The sequence below is a fragment of the Mastigoproctus giganteus genome, chromosome 5 (assembly GCF_048544385.1).
Source record: "Mastigoproctus giganteus isolate SK-2022 chromosome 5, ASM4854438v1, whole genome shotgun sequence".
Taxonomy (NCBI): domain Eukaryota; kingdom Metazoa; phylum Arthropoda; class Arachnida; order Uropygi; family Thelyphonidae; genus Mastigoproctus; species Mastigoproctus giganteus.
In genome coordinates, this window is record NC_143579.1 from 66858726 (window position 1) to 66886014 (window position 27289).

A 27289-nucleotide genomic window follows, 5' to 3' on the forward strand; every position below is an offset into this window, starting at 1 on the left:
GGACAAAGATCTCTGTTATCTCATAATCCCTATTAGATTTCGGAAAGCAAAAAAGATGTAGAAAGGTGATAGTAGGAGAGGTAGAGGAAGGAAATGCCGTAGAAGGAAGAAAGGAACAGTTGCTGCTTCAACTCACACTACTCAAAAGCTCATAAATTCCTCGAATAGGCAACGCTTCCCCAGTAGAAAATATTGTTGTTACCTATTCTCGGAAACTCCGTGAATATCAGGCTCCCCTTGGTGACCGTTTCAAGGCTTATTTTGTATTTGTGTGGGATAATAACTCGACTATCCAGTTGTCCCTATTAGACTTAGAAAAGCAAAAAGGTAGAGGGAAAGTAATAGTAGGAGTGGAAGAGGAAAAGAAACGGTGTAGAAGAATGAAAGGGACAGTAACTCCTTCAACTCACACTACTCAAAAACTCCTCGAATAGGCAACGCTTCCCCAGTGGAGAAGGCTGTTGTTACCTATTCTTGGAAACTCCGGACATCATCAGGCTACCCCTGGTGCTGTTTCAGGGCTATTTGGCCCTTCTTCGGTGGGTGTTTCAAGGCCTATTGGCCCTTCATCGGTGGGTTGGCAGGTACCCTGGTGTTACAATAGTGACAACACAGTTATGAAGTATAACTTCACAACATGAGAGATGCCTGATGGTGTGCAGTGATATAGACTATAAAATATTTAAGGGCAAAGGCCTCATCACTTTAACGTAGCCATTTACCAAAGTAGTTAAATTAATTAATTAAATTGTCATCGTTTTGGTTATATCTCATATTGTGAATGCCTTCGCAACGAGTTGCCATGGTATCGTACTACCTCGAAAAATATAACCAAAATGATGCCAATTTAATTAATTAATTTAACTACTTTGGTAGATGGCTACGTTAAAGTGATGCTTTTGCAATAGCCTACATGTTAGTCATTTTACCTCGTAGCATGAAGCCTTTGCCCTTAAATATTTTGTAATAATAATAAATAATTGTACTGTACGTACTTACTGATTTGGGCTTTTTTGCAATTATTCCTAGTAATACTGTTTTGTGTTGTTTTGTGAACAGAGGGCGAAAAGTATCTGTTTACGGAAGCAGTAGTACTACTTGAATATCAAGTAGTGATATTAAAAAAATAGTGCATTGTATGTATATATGTATTAAAAATTGCAATTTTACGAGAATGATTGAGCATGTGCTATATGAGTACTTTTCTTTACAGTATGCGAAAAATGTCTGTAGGTCGTATTCTTGGTTAAAGCAGTACAGTATTTTAATAAGGTTTGTATGATCTTAGGTGAACATATGAACATTTTTCCATTACGTGTAAACATATTCATCTAGTATGGCATGTATATTTTATTATGGTATGAATAATTGACTGAATTCATTATTTGCTTTTCTCCAGGACATGAGCTTTGTTTTCTGGCAGAATGGATCGTGGCATTATAGCTAATTATTGATCCGATGCGTAGCAAAGTAAACTCTAATTCATTCCATGTGATGAGTTTTTTTAAAGGCAAATATTTATTGCCAATTCTTGGTACAGCTAAGAATTTGCAATAAATCAGAGTAGAATTTTAGAAGAATGTATTCAGTATCAGAAAGATTCTTCCAGTGTTAAAATTTCTTTTCATTGGGATCACTCGATGTTATAGCGTGTCACGCTTTTTGTGATAACATTTGGTTTAAACGGATTTTTTTTTTTTTTTTTTTTGATGATGAAAAGTTAGCATTAGCATTAGTAGAGGCATATGATGCAAGAAAGCAAGCTTATTCAAAAAATCCTCTCCCATTTCACCCCTCCGTTCGTTCGAAATACCTGTCCAGTTGAGCTTTAAATTTGTTTAGGCTATCAACTTCAACAACAAGTGATGGAAGTCGGTTTCACCAACCAACCACCCGCTGGCCAAAGGCAAAATTCCGCACATCTATCCGACATCCGTCCTTCCTCAATTTGAATTTATGCCCTCTGAGGTGATTATTCTGAGAAAGATGAAGAATCCCATTGGCATTGAGCATGCTCAAACCATTCAAAGCCTTATACACCTCTATCAGATCACCTCGCCGGTGCCTAGTCTCCAGACTCTGTAATTTGCAAAACTTAAGCCTTTCTTCGTAAGAGCAACCCTTTGTTCCATTTACTAATCTTGTTGCCCTTCTCTGTACCCGTTCCAGCAGCTCTACATCCTTCTTGAAATGAGGCCTCCAGACCTGTATACAGTACTCAAGATGTGGCCTAACCATTGCCTTATACAAGGGAATGATCACCTCCTTATCCCTGCTAGAAAAATTCCTGTATATCATTGACAAGACACCATGAGCTACTCTTGCAGCTCGTCTGCACTGCTCAGAGAACTTCATATCTGCCTGCACAATTACCCCCAGGTCCTTTTCATTCTCCACCACTGTCAGTGTAGTACCGCAGAGTTGATACATTGCTCTGGGGTTACTGTTACCCATATGTAGTACTTTACATTTGTCAATGTTAAACTTCATTTGCCACCTCTCAGCCCATCTGTTCAACCTTTCCAGATCCTGTTGCAGCAGCATAGCGTCAGTAGTGTCCTTAACGACCCTGCCAACCTTTGTATCATCTGTCTGCAAACTTAGACATTAAACTTGATATCCCATCATCAATATCATTCATAAACACCGAAAACAACAATGGACCCAACACTGAACCTTGAGGAACTCCACTAATAACATTAGTCCACGTTGAGCAGTGTCCATTGATTACCACTCTCTGTCTTCTGCCACTCAACCATCCCCTTATCCATAGCAGCAATTTGCCTCCAATGTCACACTGCTCCAATTTGTGCAGCAGTCTTCCATGTGCAACAGTATCAAAAGCCTTTCTAAGATCCAAATATATAATATCAAAGTTATTCCCTGCATCCAGTTCTTTTGTGACTACATCATAGTATCCAATCAAATTGGTCAGGCAAGACCTGCCCTTAACAAAACCGTGCTGCATCTGAGCTATAACTGAATTCTTGTCTAGATGATCCTGCAGTGCTTCTTTAACCAGTGCCTCCATTAATTTGTCCCTCTGAAGATGTGGATGCTTTTCCCAATTATGAAAGGCTGTTTTTTTTTTTTTTTTTAATTGTGCCTGTCATATTGCATGTAAGAAGTACAGTCACTCTTTCATTTTGCTTATTTCTAACTGTTGATTGTTCATCTCTGAATAATAGAGTATGCTCAGGCATTGCTCTAAAGTAAACACCAGTTTCATCAGTGTTGAAACTACAATCAGCACTAAATTCTTCCAATAAATTAGGTAAGACATTTTCCACCCATTTTTGTCCTGAACTTGTATCCAAGTCTGATTTTCATAAAGTTTTTTGTACACAGTGTCGTGTCTCCTTCCACCTGCTTAGCCACTCATCTGTTGGCTTAAAATCATTTACACTGAGTTAATTTACAAATTCCTCTGCCTTTTTGCATAGGATATTTCTGCTGATAGGAATATTTTTTTCACCTTGCATTTGTGAACCATCTCAGAAGTGCTTCTTCCACAAATTCATTCTTTCCACATATTTTTCTTTACCTGTTCAGATTGTCATTCTCAGTTATTCTTAGTTCATGGGATTTTCTGTTTTTAAAGTTTACACAAAATAGGCTTTGAAATACTGACTTTTAATGCAGCTTCTCTCTGACTACACTTAGGTTGCATAAGGCATCACAAGCACTTAAAATTTTATTCTTTTCACTCAAACTTAAATCTCTATGGTTCTGCAACATTTCTATTCTAAGAAAAAATAAATCACAATTCAGTCCTTGATGGATTTCATTTGCAAACCAAACTCAAGTTGGAAAACAGATGGTGGATGCAGTACTGTGCATATGCACTGAGATCACATGATCACTTGTGAGAAAGTTTCAGTTGTTTGAACAGTGTAATTAAATGCTGATAACTTGCACTACATAGTTATAAAAATTTACAATAGTGGGTTAGATTGCTCCTTTCCCCAACAGCCTAATAGCAAAAGCATCATTTTCTTGATTGTTCACTTGCTTTTGTTTACAGGCTCTCTCCTGCTTTTCCTGAAGGCTACAGACACTTCCTAGTTCATTTCACAATTATACGTGGTCTCAATTCTAATCTCAACAATGTCCATTTGCAGTCTGCCAAATCCCATGTACTTTTTCTGACAGAATCTCAGTTATTGGTTGATTCAACCACTGCCCATCTCAGTTGCTCAAATTATTTGCTGTATGATTCCTTTAGCCTTAAAGGTGGTACTTGTGCATATGTCCGTTGCGATATTCCCTGTCAGAGACTTGGTAATTTGGAATCTCCTCTTTTCGATCTTCTCTGGCTTAAAATTTCTCTACCTCATTGTGTCTCAAATTCATCTGTTGTCTCTACCGTTCTCCCAACTCCACTAATCACTTGGAGCTCTTTGACTTCCTCTCTTTGCAACTTGACTTTCTCCAGTCCAACTTTGCTAACACTGAGGTAATTTTCCTTGGTGATTTTAATGTTCACAACTCCAGCTGGCTTCCGTTTTCTAGTCACACCGACCCAGCTGGTCGTCGAGATGCTGAGGCTTTTGCAATTACTAATAACCTTGCACAGATTGTTCATTTACCTACAAGAACACCAGAAAATCCTAACCATGCAGCCAGCACGCTTGATCTTTTTCTCACAAATAGCCCTTCTAAAATCATCATTCTTCTCTTTCTTGGTGACTCTCTCTCTCTCTCGGTAACTCAAATTTTTTTTGGCTGGTGCAGCATAAGCCTCAGGCTTCCTTGCACCATATGGCTAATAATAATAATAATAAGTACACAGTCGAAGTGAGTGGTCCTTTAGGCACCTCAGAAAACAACTTGGTCATTGTCTCTTCTCCAATGGAGCCTTTATCTCATGGCTATTCCCAACTGCGTATTGTTTGGCATTACAAGAATGCAAAATGGGATGACCTGCGAGATTTCTTTTCCTTGGTCGGATTACTGTTTCAAAACTTCTGATGTCCACTTTAAAATCTATTCCACACTCCACTTTAAAATCTCGTCCTTTATCTAAACCTTGGTTTTCCAATAAATGTGCTAAGGCTGTTCAAGAGAAGAACGTTGCGTATCGTAATTGGCTTGTTTCCAAATCTTCAGTTTCATTTTCTGTCCACACCAAAGCTCGCAACAATTGTAAAGCAATTATTAATCAGTCCAAACTAGATTTTGAAGAGTAGAAAACTTGCTTCTTGCCCTAATAGTAGCCGATCATTCTGGTCTCTTGTTGAAGCTACTGGCCACAACTTTTGCCCATCTCTGCTCCCACCTCTGTCAAAACCAGATGGTTCTGTTGTCACTTCAGCCAAGCATAAAGCTGACCTGCTAGCATCCCATTTTTCTTCTAACTCATGTATTAATGATCTTGGTAAAACACCTCCCACCATTCCCAACATGCTCCATTCAATGCCTCCTGTGGTCTTCCATCAAAAGGATGTCAGAAGGATTTTGATGAATCATGATGCTAAGAAAGCTCCAGGTCCTGATGGTATTTCTCCACTTGTTCTCAAAATCTGTGCTCCTGAACTTACTTCTGTCCTTTGCCGCATTTTTTCACTTTCTTATACCAAAGGTGTTTTTCCTTCTGCTTGGAAATTTGCTCATATCCAGCCAGTTCCTAAAAAAGGGTGACAAATCCCTCCCATCCAATTATCATCCCATTGCAATTACTTCTACTCTTTCTAAAGTAATGGAGAAATCAATTAACCACCAACTCTTAAACTACCTAGAAACCTTCCATCTGATCAACAGATGGAAGGTTTCTTTTGTCAGTATGGATTCCGTCAGTGTCGATCCACTGGTGATATTCTGGCTTATGTTACCCATTTATGGCAGATGACAAATTTAATGGAAAAGTTCAGTAAAACGCAAGCAGTTGCTCTTGACATCTCAAAGGCTTTCGATTGTGTTTGTCATAAAGGTCTTCTAAACAAGCTTCCATCTTATGGTTTGCCAACTAATTTTTGTAATTGGTTATCCAGTTTTCTCTCTGATCGCTGGTGCCTCCATAGCCAGGTGGGTAGGAGCAGCAGTGTGTAGCACATGCTTCTTGATTAGACCAGGATTCTAGCCCGTGACCACCAAATATGGAGGATGCGGAAAGGTCAGGGAATGTCCACCGCATATCCCTGGAGCAATATGGCCTTAGTTGCTAATGCTCCTAAAAACCAAAATAACAAACAACAACTCTGATCGCTCACTGACGGTGATGGTAGATGGTGGTCTGTCTTTTAACTTTTCAACTAATGCTGGTGTCCCCCAAGGTTCAGTTCTTTCCCCCACTCTTTTCCTCTTGTATGTTAGTGACCTTCTTCCATTGACTGGAAATCCTATCCATAGTTTGCTGATGATAGCACATTGCATTCCACTTTCCATTTTGAGAAACCTTGCCCTGCTCAATCAGCTTCAACTTCTCGAATATCTCCTACCAATTCCTTAAATGCCGATCTCCAGTGGGGCAAAGACAACTTAGTTGATTTCGATCCTTCTAAAACTTGGTCTTGTCTTGTATCTCGCAAAAAAAGGATTCTTCTGCTCCTATGCTTATCTTTGGTGACACTCCAATTTATAGCCAAAATGATATATCTCTTTTGGGGATTACCCTGACTTCTAATCTCTCTTGACACAAGCACATTACAATTATTGCTTCCTCTGCATCTAAAAAACGTGGTTTTCTCTTTCACTCTTGGCGTTACTTTTCTTCCAAACAGCTGTTCACGCTGTACAAATCACAAATCCGCCCCACCATGGAATGTTACCACATCTGGTGCAGTGCCCCCAAAACCTCTCTGACTTCTTTTTTTTTTTATTTTTTTTATTTGGTAGTTGTTGGTGCATCGACTTCTGTGGCCATAATGCACCTCCCAAGGTTTTTGCAGTACTTTGATCCAAGCCTGAGGCAGGATTCAAACCCGCAACCTTTGGGTTGCTAGGCAGGCACTTTACCCACCCGGCTAGCCCCGTCGGCTTCAGGCTTCTAGATTCCATTCAGAAGAGGGCAGTTAAGTTAATTAATGACTCCTCTCTAACAGTCTCTCCACTCTCTGTCTCATAGACGTACTGTTTCTGCTGCATGCCTTTTCTAGATCCACGGGCACTGTTCTTCTAAATTGGCTTCTATAATTCTGCTCTATCTTTCAAAACAGTCCGAACATGTGCTGCCACATCCAACATCCATTTACTGTCCAACTTGAAACTCATAGAACTAACTTTTCATCTTCCTCGTTTATTCATTTAACTGTCGTTTTCTGGAACAACCTTCCTTCATATGTATTTCCTGAAAATTACAGTCTACAGAAGTTAAAGTCTAATGTCAATAAATATTTTCTTTTGTCTTTTCAACCTCCAACTCAAGCATGGTACTAAGTACTGTAGGTTCTAATACCTCTCGTGTTTTGGGGTTTTCATAAAAAAAAAAAAGAGACTTGGCAGAGATTAGAAGTTACCACTTTCACGCAATGAGGGACAAGGTCATAAACATTATTTGGCATGGTCAGGGCTATAAATAATCGACAAATTTCTTACTTATACACAATTTTAGGTGTTCTGGAAGACATATTTCTCCTAGTTGATACAAAAAAATAATAACAATAAATGGCATTATGATCATATAAAGTGGGAGAATTTACATACATTATAATATAAATGGTTTTGGGTTTTCATTTTTGATTATAAAGTGACTGATAACGATAACTGGCAATTTACTGCATTGCCAAATGACAGATAGGATGTGTCAGGAAATAAGTAACTTTGGAACAGAGGTGAACAACTTCATCGGCGACTAGCCAAACTTTCTTGTGGACTGTATATGATCTGTGGGGGGGGGTGAGCCACAGTAATCCCTATATAATTCAAAATACCTATTTTCCCACCTCTTGCATATGTTTTACCATTTCAGTATTTGCATATTGACCTTTCATTTTAAAAGGAAAAAAAATTGTTTTTCAGAATTACAAACTAAAAATACAGGTTTTACATCAATCAGATTTTCTCATGGTGGATGTCAGATGAATTGATGAGCTTATTGTCACAGCAGAAAAATGCATGCAAATGAGAATAAGTTTTCTGGGGACATAGGGTCCTAAAGTAAGTATGAAGTCTGTTCCCAAGTTACTGAGTTAGAAAATTAGCATTACTAACTCTCTGAATAACTTGCACACTCTGTATTAAAGATTGCTACAGAAATGTGAAACATAAAAAAATGAGCATCCTTGGACTCAGGGGAGGTCCCACGGACTGGAGATGTGCAAATGTATCCCCAATTCATAAAGGAGGATCGAAGGGTGACACGAGTAATTACAGACCAGTTAGTTTAACTTCTGTTCTGGGTAAAATAATGGAGTCACTGGTTAAAGATGCATTGTAGGATCATGTAGACAAGACTGCAGCAATAATTCAGGCACAGCTTGGGTTTATTAAGGGAAAGTCTTGTCTGACAAATTTGATAGGATATTATGATGTGGTTACAAAGGAACTGGATGCAAAAAATAATTTTGATATCATATATTTGGATTTCAGGAAAGCTTTTGACACTGTTGCTCATGGAAGACTACTGTACAAATTGGAGCAGAATGGTATTAAGGGTAAGTTGCTACAATGGATAAAAGGACGGTTGAATGGGAGAAGACAGAGGGTGGTAATTAATGGGTGCTGCTCTTCGTGGACTAATGTTATTAGTGGAGTCCCACAGGGTTCGGTGTTGGGCAAGCCGACCGGGCTAGCCGAGTGGGTAAAGTACCTACCCGGCAACCCAAAGGTCGCGGGTTCGATTCCCGCCTCGGGCTTGGATCAAAGTACTGCAAAAACCTTGGGAGGTGCAATATGGCCACAGAAGCCGATGCGCCAACAACTACCAAATCAAAAAAAAAAAAAAAAAAAAAAAATCGGTGTTGGGTCCTCTGTTGTTTTGTATATTTATCAATGATATTGATGAAGGTATATCAGGCTTAGTGTCAAAGTTTGCAGGTGATACAAAGGTTGGCAGGGTTATTAATGACAGTAATGGCAGTGTGCTACTGCAACAGGATCTAGATAATTTGGGCAGATGGGCTAAGAAGTGGCAACTGAAGTTGAACATTGACAAATGCAAAGTACTGCATGTGGGTAGAAGTAACCCCAGAGAAACGTACCAACTGTGTGGTACTACACTTAAGGTGGTAGAAAATGAAAAAGACCTGGGAGTAATTGTGCAGTTAGATATGAATTTTTCTGAGCAATGCAGAGGGCAGGTCATGGGGTTTTGTCAATGATATATAGGAATTTTGCTAGCAGGGAAAAGGAGGTGATTGTCCCTCTCTATAAGGCAATGGTCAGACCATGCCTTGAGTACTGCGTACAGGTCTGGAGGCCTCATTTTAGGAAGGATGTAGATTTACTGGAGCATGTACAGAGAAGGGCAACAAGATTGGTGAGGGGAATGAAGGGATCCTCTTACCAAGAGAGGCTTAAGTTCTGCAAATTGCAGTGGCTGGAGACTAGGCCCCTGCGTGGTGATCTGATTGAGGTGTATAACGCCTTGAATGGGTTGAGCACACTGGATTCTGATGGGATCCTTCCACTTGTTCAGATTACGAACCTAAGGGGGCATAAATTCAAATTAAGAAAAGACAGATGTAAAATAGATGTGCGGAAATTTGCCTTTAGCCAGCGGGTGGTTAATTGCTGGAACAAACTTCCATCTGTCGTTGTGGAAGTTGATAGGTTAAAAAAATTAAGGAGGAACTGGACAGGCATTTGGAGGGAATGGTGTGATTTTTATTTTGGCTGATGCTGCATAAGCTCATACACTTGCTTTCTTGCATCACATGCCACTGCCTGCTACTACTATGTTAGAGAAAATCAAGTATGACCAATATAAATGGGATGTCTGAGGGGACTTCAAGATGTTGGGATTAGTACAGACATTTTTCCTTCTAGGTTTGCAAGGTGGTTTCAGTAAGGTCCCTTGCTCCCTCTGCCTCTGGAACAGCAGGGCAGTAAATCAGTGCTGTCGGAGAGGAGGTTTTCCAAAATTGAGTTGCAGCCTGGTGCGCATAATGTAGTTAAAATTTACTCGGTTCCAAGAACTAAAGTCCTGCTTGCATTACTCCATATTAAGCTGGGACTGGTTAAAAATTTGTTAAAGCATTGGATCCTCAGGTTGACACATTAAGCATGCATTCTGTTTCCAGAATTGTCTGATATGAAAGGTGGTATATCTTTTGTTCCACAGTGAAATCAGATGTTGACTTCACAATTCACAAGAAATGGATGACAAAAATTGATGCAGCAAAATGCCTGGAAGTTATTTCACCTTGTAGGGAATGTCTTTCTTCTTAACATTGAGTGAAAATTACTTAGAACTAGTTGACAAGTTAATTGAAGAAAAATGGGATTCAGAATTTCAGTCAAGCTCTATTACTTGCACTTTCATCTGGATTACTTCAGACCAGATCTGGGCCATGTTAGTGCAAGTGCATGGGGAGTGATTCAACCAAAACATAGTTAATAGGGAAAGGGTAGCATGGAAGGTTGGATGATGCTTTGATGGGTGATTATATCTGGTTTCTAGTTTGAGATGATCACAAAGTCACCAGACATGACAAAGATATTCAAATGTGTATTTTTAATGAAATCAAGAATTAATCCAAGTGGGGGGGGGGGTCTCCTTTTTTAATTTGTGATTTTGTTTAGTTTGTTGTGTACTTATAGCAAAGCTTAATACCAATACCCTATTCTGTATAGAAATTAAACATTGTTAATGAATCTTGTAGTATTATTGAATTATTTTTTTTTCATTTTTAAGCAAACCGATGATGCTATACAAAAACTAATGTAATGTTTGGAGTCTCATACCCAAATGTATAAAGAAATGTCAACAACTCAAGACAGAATCTTTTTGAAAATTTTTACGTAGTGTAATAAAAACCTCAAAATCTGTGGTACCCCACTTCACAACATTAGTTCATGTAGAGCTGTGGTGATTTATAGCTACTCTATTGCTTACTGCGTAACTACCCTTTTATCCATAGTAATAACCTGCTATTGGTGCATTATTTCTCTAATTTATACAGGGTGTTTCAAAAGTGATGGTCAATAATTTAAAAGTGAACTGTACAGACTACAATATGCAAAAAAAGCCTAGTAAACATGGGTCCTTAAGTGAATCGTTTTCGAGATATTGCACATTTTTAGTTGGGATCCACCACTGACAAGGTGAACTGTACAGATTTGGGATCCACCACTGATTTGTTTGTTTAAGTTAGATTATGCTCATTCTCTCCCTTTTCCCTCTCTCAATGCTTTGAGATGTAGCAGGCATATTAGGACTTGTCAAAGGATAGTCAACATGGAAAGAGGTTACAGCAACAAAGAGTATGCAGACATGCACTTCATGTATGGTAAAGCCAACGGCAGTGCACTCGAGGCTGCACGTTTGTACCAAAAAGCATTTCCCCACCGAAGGCAGCCCAACAGGTGCACATTCATCAGGGTACATCAACACCTTAGAGAATATGGGTGCCACGCACATGGAGTATGAGCAGGTAGGCCCAGAAGTATAACACCTGATGTTGAGGAAAGGGTGTCAGAAAGAATAGAACAAAATCCAATAATTTCAACATGCATGGTTGATCTGCAAGAGCATGTACTGAGTCATAGCAGTGTGTGCGAATTTTACATTTCCAATTACTGTACCCCAAACATATCCAGCGTGTACAAGGTCTCAGCAATACAGACTACCCTCCCAGAGTGAACTTCTGCCAGTGGATGCAACAACAGTGTTGCCCGAACCCCCAATTTTGAAACATTTTGTTCACTGATGAAGCTGGGTTTACTCGTGATGGTATTTTTGATTTTCATAACTGTCACGTTTGGTCCGACAAAAATCCTAATGCAATTCACGAGTCACAACATCAGCAACGTTTCTCATTGAATGTTTGGGCAGGACTACTAGGAGACCGTCTAATTGGACCACACTTTCTGCCAAACAGGCTAACAGGAGAGCTGTACCTTCAGTTCCTGTAGAATGTTCTTCCAGACCTCCTTGATGATGATAATGTTCCACTTCAGCAATGCCAGAACATGTGGTTTATGCATGATGGTGCACCTGCACATTTTGCTCAAGTTGTGACTCAGTATCTGACTAGAAGGTATGACCAGACTTAAATCCTGTGGATTTTTGTATCTGGGGTCATGTAAAAAGTTTGATGTACACTTCTGACATTAACACAATTGAAGAATTGCAGTGTCGGGTTGAAGGAGCAAATCAGAAATGACCCAGGAATGCATTAGCATTAGTAGAGGCATTTTATGCAAGAAAGCAAGTTTATGCAGCATCAGCCAAAAAAAAAAAAAAAAAAAAAAAAACCACTTCCACTTCACCCCTCTGTTCGAAATACCTGTCCAGCTGAGCCTTAAACTTATTTAGGCTATCAATTTCCACGAAAAAGGATGGAAGTCTGTTCCACCAACCAACCACCCGCTGGCTAAAGGCAAATTTCCGCATAGACATCTGTCTTTCCTCAATTTGAATTTATGCTCTTTCAGGTGATTATTCTGAGCAAGAGGAAGAATCCCATCAGCATTGAGCATGCTCAAACCATTCAAGGCTTTATATACCTCTATCAGATCACCTCGCTGGTGCCTAGTCTTCAGACACTGTAATTTGCAAAACTTAGCCTTTCTTTGTAAGAGCACCCCTTTGTTCCATTCACTAATCTTGTTGCCCTTCTCTGTACTCGTTCCAGCAGCTCTACATCCTTCTTGAAATGAGGCCTCCAGACCTGTATATAGTACTCTAGGTGTGAGAGGATTCGCAACTCAATGTAGAGAAGACTACAAAGCTGCGTACAGATGTAAGGACAACATTTTGAACACCTTTTGTAACATCTGTAAAATCCTGTGGTATTGAAACCAAAAATTAAAAATGTATTATCTTATGTTTAATAAAACCACCCTTAGCAAAGGATTCACAGCTTTTTGTTAAACTAGTGCTCCCATAGTCAGTGGCGCATTGTAACAGAAAATGTGCATTATTTTGAAAATGGTTCATTTGTGGCTCTATGTTCACTGGGACTTTTTTGTTTATTTTAGTTTCTACTTTTCACCTTTAAATTATTGACCATTTTTGAAGCACCCCGTATAACAGTTGTTCATGTGGAATAGTATCAGAAGCTTTACTAAAATCCAAGTATTATTTGGTATTGAAATTATTCTTTGCATCAAACTGAGTTCATTTATAATGACCTCATAGTAGCTAATCAAATTTATCTGACTTGATCTCTCTTTAACAGATCCATTTTATTGCCTTATTGCAACATTCATGTCCAGATGATCTTGCATGATTTCTTTAATCATTAACTCCATTATTTTTCCTGATGTAAAAGATCTTACAAGTTGAAAGAGTGAAGTTGTCCACTTCACCCTTTCCACCCTTGTGAATAAGAGAAACATTTGCGCATCTTCAATCTCTAGCAACTTCCCCTTCAATCCAAGGATGTTTTCAGTGGTTTAGTCTCACTTGCCCTTGGTGACTTGCCATATCGCATATGCTCTGATCACACATGGTCTAATGAAAGCTTGCCCTAATGTAGGGGTTCTTAAACTGTGGGTCACGACCCCTCCAGGGGCTGTAAAAAAGATTTTGGGGATCACAGAAACATTAAAATCATGAGTAAATTAAATATTTATTATAAAACTATTGAAATTATTATAAACCAGCAGTTCTTAAATTCTGGGGTCGCTAATAATTTCGTCTTTTGAAAAGGGGTCGCAGATAAAAAAAAGTTTAAAACCCTTTGCCCTAATGAACACTTGCCATAATGGTGACCTACCCTAATCACGTCCCAGTGGTAAGGAGGGTGCTACTGTCAGTTGCCCTAAGCAAGTATAAAATTGCATATGTGCAATCCCTTTCACTCTAATGATCCTTCACAGGGGGTTGATGAGCAAGCGATGAGGTAACACTCCCCCCCAGTGTTTCCATCTGCATTTGTCAACCTAAGAATTCGCTCAAATAGTAGCCAAACATCAGTATAACGTCTGCTCTTTACAGCGGGGATAATACCTATCAAGGTTATTATTATATTATAATTATAATACAGGCACTCCCTGACTTATTAAGGTTTTCGCAGAACTCTGCATAAGTCGAGTTTTGCGTAAGTCGGAATTTCCCTAAATGTTTATGCAGCACTAGCAACTATGCTTGCTGAATTTGATTGAAGCAAAAAAAGAAATGTTTGACGAATGTGTAAATAGAATTATTTATTCAATTTTTTTTATCTCATGCATAGGAAAAATTACAAAAGTGTGCAATTATAAAAATTTCAAAATTATAAAATCACAAAAAAAGGGAGGGGACAGGCATAACGTCAACAAGTTTTACCTTTCAAGTATCGTTGCCAGAATCAACGTCTCCAGCTGATAATACGTTGCTATAGCGGTTGAGGGCTGTGGAAGTTTAGAAGGGGTTTTTTCAAATTTCTCTGCTGCCGCAGAATCAGCACTAGTGATTTCACTGCATACTTTAACATTGTGGAAACCAGCACGATGCTTGAACCTGTTAAACCACCCATTGCTTACCACGAACTTGGCTTGGGGTTCACTGTACTTATCCTGATTATCTTTATAAATACTTGATGCTTTTGCTTGAATGGTCATTAGACTCAGGGTCACTCGCTTCTGAATCTGATTTTCCATTCATATTATTAATAGCTGTTCCATCTTCGATATAGCACCTGAACATTGTTTTGTGATCACTGTTGACCTAGGCGCCTCAGTAACCAGGTGGGCAGGAGCAGCAGGGCGTAGCACATGCTTCTTGATTAGACCGGGGTTCGAGCTCGTGCCCACACCACCACTAATGCTCCTAAAAACCAAATAACAAACAAACAAACTGTTTACCTTAAATGCATTGATCATTTAATATGTTCTTTTATACGCACACTGTCCTTTAAAATAGTATTCACTGTTGAAGCAGAGAGACCTAATTCCTGTGTAATAGATGACAAACTTTTTCCTGCTTCTTACTTAATCATTTTCATTTTTGTTTCTAAATCAATTTTGTTTGGTTTCCTAGCACTGCCACCACTTGCACTTTCTGTTGGTCATTTTCCCTTCATCATTGTAATAAGTAAATAGGAATGAAGAGAAGATTTTGTTTATGTGATTGAAGATTTCAGTGAAGGGGACACATTTCACCATAATAATGTAAAAGCCCACACAATTTCAGTTATCGGGATTATAGCAAATGCAACAAGATCGGGTTTACACCTGTTTATAATAGATTGCACTAACAGAAAAGCGCAATAAACTGGAAAGTGCAAATTGTTTTATGGTCGTGACCTCTAGAAATGTTCTTTAGAAAAATATCAACAAAGCCATTCAAAATTGATTCTTATAACGGAACACGTGAAAACAACGAAAGGATAGCCCTCCATTATAAAAATGACCTTTTAGAGCGATAAATAGCTTAGTTATATAGCGAAAATTTCAGCTTCCGAGGTCTTAGAACGAATTACCAAAAAAAACAATGTGTTATTGTGTTCCCATCGCGATGTTTTCATGATACTTCCATTTATTCCTATGGGATGCAAAATGCGTTTCCACGATTTTTTTAAGTTTACACTGGCCGGCCAAAACTTACGTAAAGTCGAATTTACAGAAGTCTAGTATTGCATAAGTTGGGGAGTGCCTATATAATTATTATTATATTATAATACAGTAACATTAACAGGTTACGTTTCTGAGAAATGCCGCGAATACTGAGTTATGGCTCCCATAGTAATAAAGGGGTTCCGTTCCAAAGTATGAAATATACTGTATAAGAAAAACTAGTCTAAAATTTTGTCTATATATGTCTATTATACTACCTTCATAATATGACTATGTACATAGACAGTACATAGTGAAATGCAAGCATAAGGCATCAAAATGAAAATAAGAAACAATTTAATATTAAAAATAATATTTATTAGAAATTTCAAACAAATCTTTCAATCCATCGCCTTTGCTGTTACACAACCTTGATGTCGCCTGCCTGCCGATAATGGATACAGACCGTTGAAACCATTGATTTCAAGAGGTCCAGCAGGAAAGCATGGTCTCTCCTATGCAAGTTGGGAAATAGCAACCCTATAGCTTGTGACAGTACTTTAATAACACCAAATGCTGTTGCAACACATATTGTATCCACCTCTAGAGCTTCAAACGACCGAGAACATACAATCCAAGTGAAACGGGAACTCAAGACTTTTAAACATGTAAGTGCCTCAGAAACTGAGTATTCCAGACTGTTCTCTGATGCTGAGATCACACAGCTGCACATAAGGATATGAGAGCTGGCAAGGCCCCAGGTTTTGATGGCACCCATCCAGAATTCCTAATTCACTGTGGAAAATATGCAAGAATATGGCTAGCATGCTTCTTTTCTAGCATACTACAAATGTGTGATATTTGGAAAACCATGCAAAATTATTGCCATCCTAAAACCAGGAAAACCAGCATACCTCCCTCAAAGTTACCACCCTATTGCTATATTAAGCGTAACTTATAAACTACTTGAAAGGCTAGTTTACAACAAGATCGGCTCCAAAATATTTGAAAAAAATTCCCATCTGACAAGCAGGATTTTGCACAAACCAAAGCTGTGTAGATAAAGTCTTTTCTCTAACAACATACATTGAGGCAGGGTTTCAAAAACAACTGAAAACCTCGGTGGTCTTCATTGATCTGCAGCTTATGACACTGTTTGGAGACACGCCTTAATATATATAATACTCCATACAATATCTTGCCAAACAACTGCCAGACTTATTGATAAAATACTCACAAATAGAACTTTCCAGGTGATAATGGGACACACAATGAACAATAAAAAGAAACTCAGCAATGGCCTACCCCAAGATTCCTTCCTTGCTCCATTACTTTTTAGCCTTTACATTGTAGACATGCCTGAGACCTGTTCCAGAAAGGTTGGTTAAGTGGACAATTGGTCAATAGCAACAAGACAATCAATAGAAAAAAACAGAAGGGATCTTAACAACTGATCTAACCATCCTTGAAAATTTTTTTTCACAAGTGGAGGCTACAACTTAGTGCAGCCAAGACTGAGGCATCTTGCTTCCATCTCAATAACAAGATGGCAGCTAGAGAGCTGAGCATAAATTTCAAGAACACCTGTCTTAAACACAACAAATATCCAAAGTATTTGGATGTTACACTAGACAGAACATTATCTTCCAATGAACACTTGTCAAGAACTGCAGCAAAACTGAAAACAAGGAATGATATTCTGAAAAAGTTATGTGGTACCGCATGGGGTTCCTCTGCTTTGACCTTACGCTTGTCAGCTCTTGGTCTCTACTCAGCTGCAGAGTGCTGTGCTCCAGTTTGGCTTAACAGTAACCGTATAAAAAAGGTGGATGTACAGCTAAATAACACCATGCACATTATAACTGGAACAATCAGGTCCACTCCTACCTTTTGGCTACCCATCTTGAGCCACATCCCGCCAACAGATCTCCAAAGAAAATGTGCACTCATTAGAGAATACAGAAAAATAATCGACAAACCTGAACTACAGGCAGTTCTCGCTTTACGAGTTTTTGCTTTATGAGTTCCCAGGTTTAAGAGTTTTTTTTTTTTTTTTTTCCAAGTATCAAGTATCAACAAAATCAAAAATATGAAGATTAATTGCAAAAAATGAATGTTAAACATTCATAAATCTCACATTTCAAACCACGTGCGTAGCTATACAATATAGTGCACCCCGCTTTACGATATTAATCCGTTCCATTGTATCGTGAAAATATCGTAATGGGAACGCAATAGCACATTGTTCTTTAGTTATTCGTACCAAGACCCCGGAAGTTGAAATTTTTGCTATATAAGTAAGCTATTTATCTCTCTAAAAGGTCATTTTATAATGTAAATTGTATTATTTACCAATTCAAATCATTAAATGCACTACACTTTCATCATATGTTCTGTTATAAGAACCAATTTTGAACGGCTTTGTGATATTTTTCTAAAGCACATTTCTGGAAGTTACAACCATAAAACAATAAAAACAATTTGCACTTTCCAGTTTATTGTGCTTTTCTGTTGGCGCCTCCGTAGCCAGGTGGGAAGGAGCAGCAGTGCGTAGCACATGCTTCTTGATTAGACCGGGGTTCGAGCCCGTCACCACCAAATACGGAGGATGCGGAAAGGTCATTCAGGGAATGACCACCGCATATCCCGGAGCAATATGGCCTTAGTTGCTAATGCTCCTAAAAAAAAAACCAAACCAAACCAAGCTTTTCTGTTAGTGCAAGCAATTATAAACGGGTACTAAACTCTATGTTCTTGCATTTGTGAAAATACCGATAGCTGGAATTGTGTGGATTTTTATGTTATTAGGATGAAACATGTTCCCCCTTCACTGCAATCTTCAATCATATAAAAAACAAATAAATTTTCAGAATCTTTTCTTCGTTCTTTTTTTTTTTTTGTGTTTTGTAAACTTGTTACTCCCTGCAAATTGTGTTAGTTGCAATCTCACTTGCGCATAACTTGTTAGTTAGTTGCAATTTGTGCGTGCTATTAAAAAATGCTTATGCATGCTATATCGTGAAATTTATAAAGAAAAGAGAAAAGATCATCTTAGAAACAAATGCCTCTTGAAGCATTTCTGAAGAAGACAGACTCCTTGTGCAACAAACCAATAACGAGCACCAACCCAACAATGAGTGATCAACAAATGTGCATTTAGTCGATGATGAAGAATAAACATTCTTTAACATTTGGTAAGTCATAAATAATTTCTTTAAATTATAATTTATTGGATTTACAGGCTATGTTTTCATTTCTTTGGATAAATCAATCATTGTTTAAACATAAATTAATTAGCTAACTAATTTCATTGTTGAGAACATAACCAGTGTTTTTAACATTGTCTATGGGAATAAATTCCCGCTTTACGAGTTTTCGCTTTACGAGCGCGTGCTAGGAACGAATTAACTTGTAAAGTCGGGAACTACCAGTACCAATAAATTTTGACATCTGAGACCTAGGAATAAATGGGCTCCATCCTGTTTATTCCTAGTACTTGTACAGAAAGGGCATCTGAGACCTAGGAATAAACAGGCTCCATCCCAGTCATCCACCAATCCCGATGACAAAAACATGGCAACAAGCCAACTTCAACATTCTGGACATTTGGATGCAAGGGTGGTTGCAAAACTCCCCTCCTCGTTGTCACAGCATGCCTTGTATCTCCGAAGCACCACCTGGTTTTGACCAACCTAGCAATAAAAATCACGAACACGCCACAGTAGATGTGCAGACCTTCTCCATGATTGGGGCAAAATTCCTTCTCCGATGTGCCACTGCAGAGCTGATAGACAAACCATTCAACATATAATAGAGGATTGTGCCTTGCGAGGCTATGAAGGAAACCCTGGAGACTTCCTGATGGTGACCGATGCAACAATTGACTATTTAAATAAGTTAAACGTTCATTTGTGACTTTTGTTTTATTCAGTTTTATAGATCATTCTTGAGTCATGTAATTTGATTCTGTGTGTACTATACAAGCAATATGATAAATAAATAAATATGCGTATCACAATCATCTTGTTTCTCACACACTTGCCTTCATCTTTGTTATGACATAAACCACGGTTCGAGCCTGTGCCCACCAAATACGGAGGATGCGGAAAGGTCAGGGAATGACCATTGCATATGCCCGGAGTAATATGGCCTTAGTTGCTGATGCTCTTAAAAGCCAAATAACAAACAAACATAAACCATGTGTTTATGTCATACAGTAGGCTGACTGAATATTACACTGGCAACCTATGTTTACTGGTTTTAAAATCTGTGCCTAACCAAAACATAACCCCCCCTCCTCCATCCTCTCATATCTGCCCTTTCTGTACAAGTACTAACTGCATTTATGTGCTGCCTCCCCAGTGTAAGAGTTACACCAAGTTTCTAATATTCTTATCATGTTTTTTTTTTTGATGACTTAATCAGTACGTGTGTGTCTATAATATTGCTTTGATTAACTCAAATATAGCCCATGTAATTTTTAGTAACTGAAATGTAGCCCATGCACTAGGCCAGTGCATGTTCCAATTTATGGGGATAGGAATTATAAGGTTACCCCCCCCCCAAAAAAAAAAAAAAAACTATTGTATCACTAATCTACTGAATTCTTATTAGACTACATTAGTGTTTTAAAATCTGTGATTTTTTTCGATTTTTTTGTAACTTAGATTTATTGTCATTTCCTTGTGAATAATGGGGCAGCACTTCCTTCTTTTGATTGTATTTAACATACTGCAATAATCAGAAACTTTAAACAAAGTTCTGGCTAAAAATTTTATTATAGAGAAGTATTATTTTGTTATAGGGAGGTAAAATTACATGTAAATTTCTTTGAAATTCAAGATTTATCAGAAAATTTTGCTATAGAAAGAATTGCATCATAGGGAAGTTTGTTATTACCTCTCATTTGATTATATTTAAATCATTTATTGAAAATATATTTTGATTAGCATAGATATTACTTGTTAGGACCAATCTGTTTATCCCTCTTATGGCAATATAATTTTTTACAGGTTGTAAGGATGCATGAATCAGAATGGCATGGAAACAAAGTCCAGTTGTATTATCCGAATTTTAGGAATGTGGCCAGGAATTTTTTCTTTTTTACCGTGGTTGATATCATTCTTAGCTTTGATAGCCATGGTAGTTGTGGTTGCATTATGTCTCTGTAAAGAATACAGAAACAAGTAAATATTTCTTATGTTGTAGATAATTAATATCATCTTTATTTATTCAGTAATTTCAAATATTGGTTTCACTTAGTCTTAAATCTTAATTTTACTTTCTTTGTGTGTTACTTTATTGCAATGTGTGGTTATATTTATATAGTTTTAACAAAAATGATTTCTGTAATCTTTTTAATGTACAGTTATGTACTTAAATATTCAGGACTAATGCATCAGGCTGCAGGAAATTTATAGATATATAAGTTAGTGCAAATGCAACATGCCTGTATGCAATAAATTAACTGTAGTTATTATAGTGGCATCGTTTTATTACATCTCATATTGTGAATACCTTCAAGAGTTGCCTATTTAGTTATACTTCAAATAAGTAATGCTTCCCCGATAAAAAAAGACTATTGTTACTTTTTCTCAGTGGATACCACTATCCAGACAGCTGTTTCAGGGCTATTTGGCCCTTCATGGGTGGATGAGTACCCTGGTTGTATAACAGCTGACAACCCACTTATGAAAATAATTCCACAGCATGAGAGATGCCAATTGGTGTTTAGTAGTTTAATACGTAATAATATTAAGTAGTTTAATATTCAGGGCTAAAGCTGAGGGATGCAAGTGATTTATAGCCCAGTTGGCCACCTTAATAATGATATCAATAGAGGGTACGTGGGGGGGATATACATTAAGCAGTTATCTATTGTGGATACACTTCTGAGCAGCATTGATGGCTAAGCTTGTGACAAAGTGCTCGTTAGATAACTGACATTTTAAAAACTTTGTGGACATCCTGGGCATTTTCCACACTGAACTAGCTGCATTTTTCATTACAGATTAGTATATTTTTTGCATTCAGAAAGGCCCGAGACCTTTGCCGTAGAATTTTCTACGTCAAACTGTCATAGACTTTGATCATGGCTGTGTATGAGAAAGGCTATGACTTAGACTTTGTAGTAGAATTTTCCACTGGCATATTGCTCATTTCATTAGAATTTTTTGTAGGTAGGAAATTTTAACATTGAACAGAATACTTTTTCAGTAGCTTACACATGCTTCTGTTAGAGTGGACACATATATTAAATAAAAATTGTTATTGCTCGTTACTTATGAATTCCGTATCAGGAGCTATAACTATAACCTCAGCTTCCATAGCCATCCTCAAGGAGTTGATTAGTAATCAACCCCAGGGACTCACATCTGGTGAGTATGGGCTTGGCACACCCAGGGTCCTGAGCTGGACATCATCTTTCTTGGTGATTCCTCTCTCTCTCTCTCTCTCTCTCTCTCTCTCTCTCTCTCTCTCTCTCTCTCTCCTCTCTCTCAGAATTTTTTTTTTTTTTTTTGGCTGGTGCAGCAAAAGCCTCAGGCTTCATTGTGCCATATGGCTTTTACTTCCCTCCTCACATAGATAACTATCCAGTTGACCTTTGAATTTATTCAAACTGTCAACCTCAGCTACCTGCAAAGGCAACCTGTTCTAACAATCAATGACTTGCTGGCTAAAGAAAAACTTCCTACAACCTAGTCTAAACCTCTTTCCTTATAATTGAATTTATGTCCCCTAATTGTGAAATTCTTTATAATGGTGAAAATTCTGCCTGCAATCATTTTAATAGCCCCTCTCAGAGCCTTTTACATATCAATCAGGTCACCTCTGTAGCCCACGTAATCGGAGTCTTTCCTTGTATGTTCGTATGGTTGCCCTTTTGCCAATCTCACCATGTGAGTCTTTGAATTCTTTCAAGAAACTCGGTCTTTTTTCAGATTGAGTCTCCTTACTTGAACACAATATTCTAAATGTGGTCTTGCAGTTGCCTTATACATTGGGACTATGACCTTCATATCTCTACAGGATAATCTTTAATAAATCATCAATAGGACACCATGGACTTTCTTTGTTGCCTGTTTACAATGCTCAAAACTTGATATCTGCCTGTATTATAATCCCAGATCCCTTTCTTCCTCTACTGTTTTGTTACTGATAATTAACTATACTAATCTTTACACTGTCTGCAAATCTTGGCATTGTGCCTTCTATCCCTTTGTCGATGTTGTTTATGAAAATCAGACACAACAGTAGTCCAAGAACCAATCCATGGGGAACTCGACTTCTGACTTTACACCAGCCTGAAGAATATCCATTAATCACAATGCATAACCCTCTGACTGGCAGCCACCCAGCAATCCACCTTGGAATTTTTCCAGTAATCCCAACATGTTCCAGCTTATACAGTAACCTCTCATGAGGGACTGAGTCAAATGCCTTGCTAAAATCCAAATAAACTATGTCAAAATTGTTCCCTATATCCAGCTCATGAGTAACTCTGTAAAAATAGCTTACTACATTAGTTAAACATGATTTTCGCTTAACAAAACCATGTTGTGTGGTATTCAGGATGCCATATCTATCTAAATGTCCCTGGATTGCACCCTTAATCATTGCCTCTAAGATTTTTCCTGCCACCAAGGTCAGACAAACCGGTCTGTAGTTACTGACTTCTCTCTTAGAACCGCCTTGATATGATGGCAGTTCTCCACTACAAAGGAATCTCTCCCAGGTCAAAAGATGCCCTCATTATTAACTTCAGTGGTTCAGTACACTTCCTGGCAGCCTTTCTCAAAATTACTGGGTCTGTGCTATCAACTCCAGGAGCCTTACTTGACTTTAAGCTTGAAAGTTTTTTTCTAATAAGCATTTATCTGTAATTTCTAAATCACTAATTTCATATGACTCTGCCTCATTCGCACAGCTTCTCAGCACGAAAGTAATCTCTTCAGTAAAGACAGATGCAAAGTACCTGTTCAATTCATCTGCAATGCCAGTTGGGTTGTCTAAGACTTTCTCACACCCAGTGAACAAGGTTCTGGTCTGATTCACTTTTTTCTTTCTTGTATTCACATACATGAAATATTCCTTTGCCCTCGTATCCAGTGCTTTCTCATACACAGCCATGATCTCTCTAACCTTATACAGTGACTTCTTACTTTACGTGTGTTTAAATTACGTGAATTTAAAATAATGCATGGCAACCAAGTGCTACAGGGTGAGGAGTACATACCCAAACAGATATTCAACTTCTATGAAACAGGTTTATATTGGAAAAAAAATGCCTGATTGCACTTGTATTTCCATTGCTGAAAAGACTGCAATTGGCTTTAAGGCGGCAAAAGATCAGCTAACACTTCTGTTTAGTGCTAATATGAAGAATCATAAACTAAAACCTGTGTGCATTTACCACTATCAAAACCCTTGTGTCCTTAAAGGTTACGACAGGTCATACGTGCCCGACTGGTACCAAAATCTTAAAGGCGGTTGACTGCTGTTATTTTCAGAAGTTACCTTGGATCTCAGTTACGACCAGAATTTGAAGTATATTGCAAGGAAGAAGGAATTCTGTTCAACATCTTACTTATTATCGATAATGCCACAAGCCATCCATCCAGTATTGTTGATGTCTGTTCCAATATCAATGTTTTTTTCCTGGCAAGTACAACCTCAATACTCCAAGCCTATGGACCAACATGTGATTAAATCTTTTAAGGCTCAGTATTTAAAGCACATTCTGGCTGATCTGATTGACAAGACTGACAATGAACAGATGATTATGCAGCAATATTGGTAAGGCTTCAGTATAAAAGATGCTTTAAAATTCATTGATGCTGCATGACGTAAAGTTCTCTATAACCGTATTCAAAGTTAGTGGCATAAGTTATATCCAGATCTTAGAAAATCCTTCAAAGGCTCTGATGAAGATTATGCATGTACTAAAGACAAATGCTTGAAACCTGCTAAAAAAATAGGGTTCGCTGAAGTGGAGGCGACTGATGTCCTGCACTTAAAAGTACTAGCATCCCACACTGGGTCAGATCAAACAGTGTCTGCATAAGAGTGAAGCGAGCATAGGATCTGTGAATCCTGCCTGGAAAGGGCTAGCAAGTTGCTAGTAGTATTGGGACATGGTGATGGTCCTGCTTGCCCCAGCATGAAAATCCCATGCTGGATAGGACAACAGCTTCAGGAAATCTGGCAATTTCTGGATTGGAGTGAAGGTCCTGCCCATCTCAGTAAACAGGTCCCATGGTGCGCAGGTCAGCAGCATCAGTAGTTTCAAATATGCTGCTAGGTTGGGGGAGGGGACTCCCATGGTACAAGTTAAGGCAATAGGGGCCTATCTATAGGTTATTTCTAATGGTGGTAGGTTGGCATTGGAAGAGTGCTTGAGCAAAAACAGAAAATGGTTAGCAGTAATCCATGTTAGTGACGAATAGGTAGTGGTAGTAGTAGTAGTGGCATGTGATGCAAAAAAGCAAGCTTATGTAGCATCATCCAAAAAAGTGGCGCCTCCGTAGCCAGGTGGGCAGGAGCAGCAGTGCATAGCACACACTTCTTGATTAGACCGGGGTTCCAGTCCGTGACCAAATACAGAGGATGCGGAAAGGTCAGGGAATTCACTGCATATCTCTGGAGCAATATGGCCTTAGTTGCTAATGCTCCTAAAAACCAAATAACAAACAAACAAACAAACCAAAAAAAAGAAAAAAAAAAAAAAAAAAAAACATTTCACACATCCATTCCCTCTAAAAGTTTGTCCAATTCCTCCTTGAATTTATTTACGTTGTCAACTTGCACAATGACAGATGGAGTTACCCAATGGTTAGAGGCAAATTTCCGAACATTTATTCTACAAATGTTTTTCCTCAATTTGAATTTATGTCCCCTTAGGTTCCTAATCTGAGCAAGAAGAAGAATCCCATCTATATTGACCCTGCTCAACCCATTCAAGGTATTATACACCTCAATCAGATCATCTTGCAGGTGCCTAGTCTCCAGACACTTCAATTTTCAGAATTTAAGCCTTTCTTGTAAGAAGATCCCTTCTTTCCCCTCACCAAGCTTGTTGCCCTTCTCTGTACTCACTCAAGAAACTCTACATCCTTCCTAAAATGATGCCTCCAGACCTGTATGCAGTACTCAAGGCCTGACCATTGCCTTATACAAAGGGATAATCACCTCCTTTTCCCTACTAGCAAAATTCCTATGTTTAACTTCAACAATTTCTCTTCCACTTCGCTCTTAGTTATTGCAAAATCATTTAATTGCCTGTTCGAGTTTGATAAACATCTGGCCTTCCCCTCCCTGAATAACTACTCATGTGCGAACGTTGATGCAAAGTACTCATTCAGTTTGTCTGCTATCTGAGCGGAATCATCAACAGTCAAACCATCGATATCGAGTGGACCAATCTGATTCAACCCCTTCTAGAGTTTATATAAGTAAAGAAGTCCTTGCTGTTTTTCTTAGCATCCTTTGCCAAAGATTTCTCATAATCTGCCTGTGTTCTCAGTTCTTTTTTGAAGATCATACATTTTGGTAGGTAATTAATTTCTCAGGTTGTCATGGTTTGGACAGTAGTAGTGGAGGAGGTGAGCAGACAGGATCATCCATGAGGCCAATGTCAGTGAGCCTGGCCTTGAAAGACCCATGGGCAGTGATGAAGAATGTGACAGACAAGGAGGTAGTTTTGGGTACATGAGTTTGACAGTAGTCCAAGCCACCTTCTAGGTATTAGTCAGCAGCTCAACGATCCTCTAGCATTTGTGATTGGCATTGGTGATGGGATCCAGGGTTATATACATATTGGAGGATGGAATTTGTCTTCTGAAGCAATAGGCTGGTCCATGTCGGGTCAAGGAGGAGGGGCATCACTAGACTCTGAATGGCAGGATTGCTGACAGTACGGAAACAGGCCAGAAGAGATGTTTCTCTGAATTGAATTGATTTTTAATTTGTTCCTGACAAATAGCATTCTATGGAACTAGATTCCTGAGCTGTAGTGGACTAATGGGATGAAGTTGGTTTTATAAATGATTGTCAGGATGCATTTCTTGAGGCCCCAGTCAGTTCTTTTGATATGTAATATTATAGCGGCATACTGTCTAGTATGATGCCTAAGTATTTGATTTCATTTGCCAGTTTGATGGTAATGGCTGAGATTTTGATGGTCAGCAGTCTTCTGAATGTAGGGTGTGTGGATTTGTTTTTTTCCAGGGATATTTCCAGTTTGTGGGTAGTTGTTCATGCCAGCAGAGCCGACAGAGCAGCATTTGCCCTTTGTTGAAGTTCAGCTCTGGAGAAAGTCTTCACCATGATGATGATGGTGAGATTACTAGCAAAGGCAGTGCAATCAGCCATAGGGAGGTCTGTGTTGAGAAATCCATTCATAATTATGTTGTTCCAAGGTGGGTCCTATGACTGAGCCTTGGGGACAGTACCATGGTTTTGATATCTCCTCCGTGCCTGGTTGACCTCTCTGCAGAGTTTGATGAGTTCTGCTATCCACCCTGTGCAGAGTGCATGTCTTTGGACCTTCTTCCTTGTTGACCAGTATGCTTGTTTGTACTTAGTTGGGGTCTGGTCGTGAAAATCAGCCTTAATGGAGTCTTCAAATGTTTTCCAATCTGTCATTCTCAGTGACCTAGTAATCTCTGGAAATCTCGTGCCTTTGTTTGTCATTTGTTTCTTCTGTACAATG

General features: G+C 38.6%; 1 protein-coding gene across 2 annotated transcripts in view; it reads left to right on the forward strand.

Moving 5' to 3' along the window:
- The first annotated feature begins 1149 nt into the window (after positions 1-1149).
- The window catches only part of LOC150085462 (uncharacterized), a 201861-nt gene continuing 175721 nt past the window's right edge, over positions 1150-27289 (forward strand). Inside the window, exons 1-2 of one of the 2 annotated variants that reach the window (XM_090374046.1) lie at positions 1150-1272; positions 20592-20765. In XM_090374046.1, the coding sequence (XP_090230172.1) occupies positions 20605-20765 (161 nt within the window). In that variant the 5' untranslated portion in view covers positions 1150-1272; positions 20592-20604. Of the gene's footprint in view, positions 1273-18695; positions 18774-20591; positions 20766-27289 lie in introns of those variants that run through there. The other variant, XM_090374047.1, reaches the window with a different exon arrangement.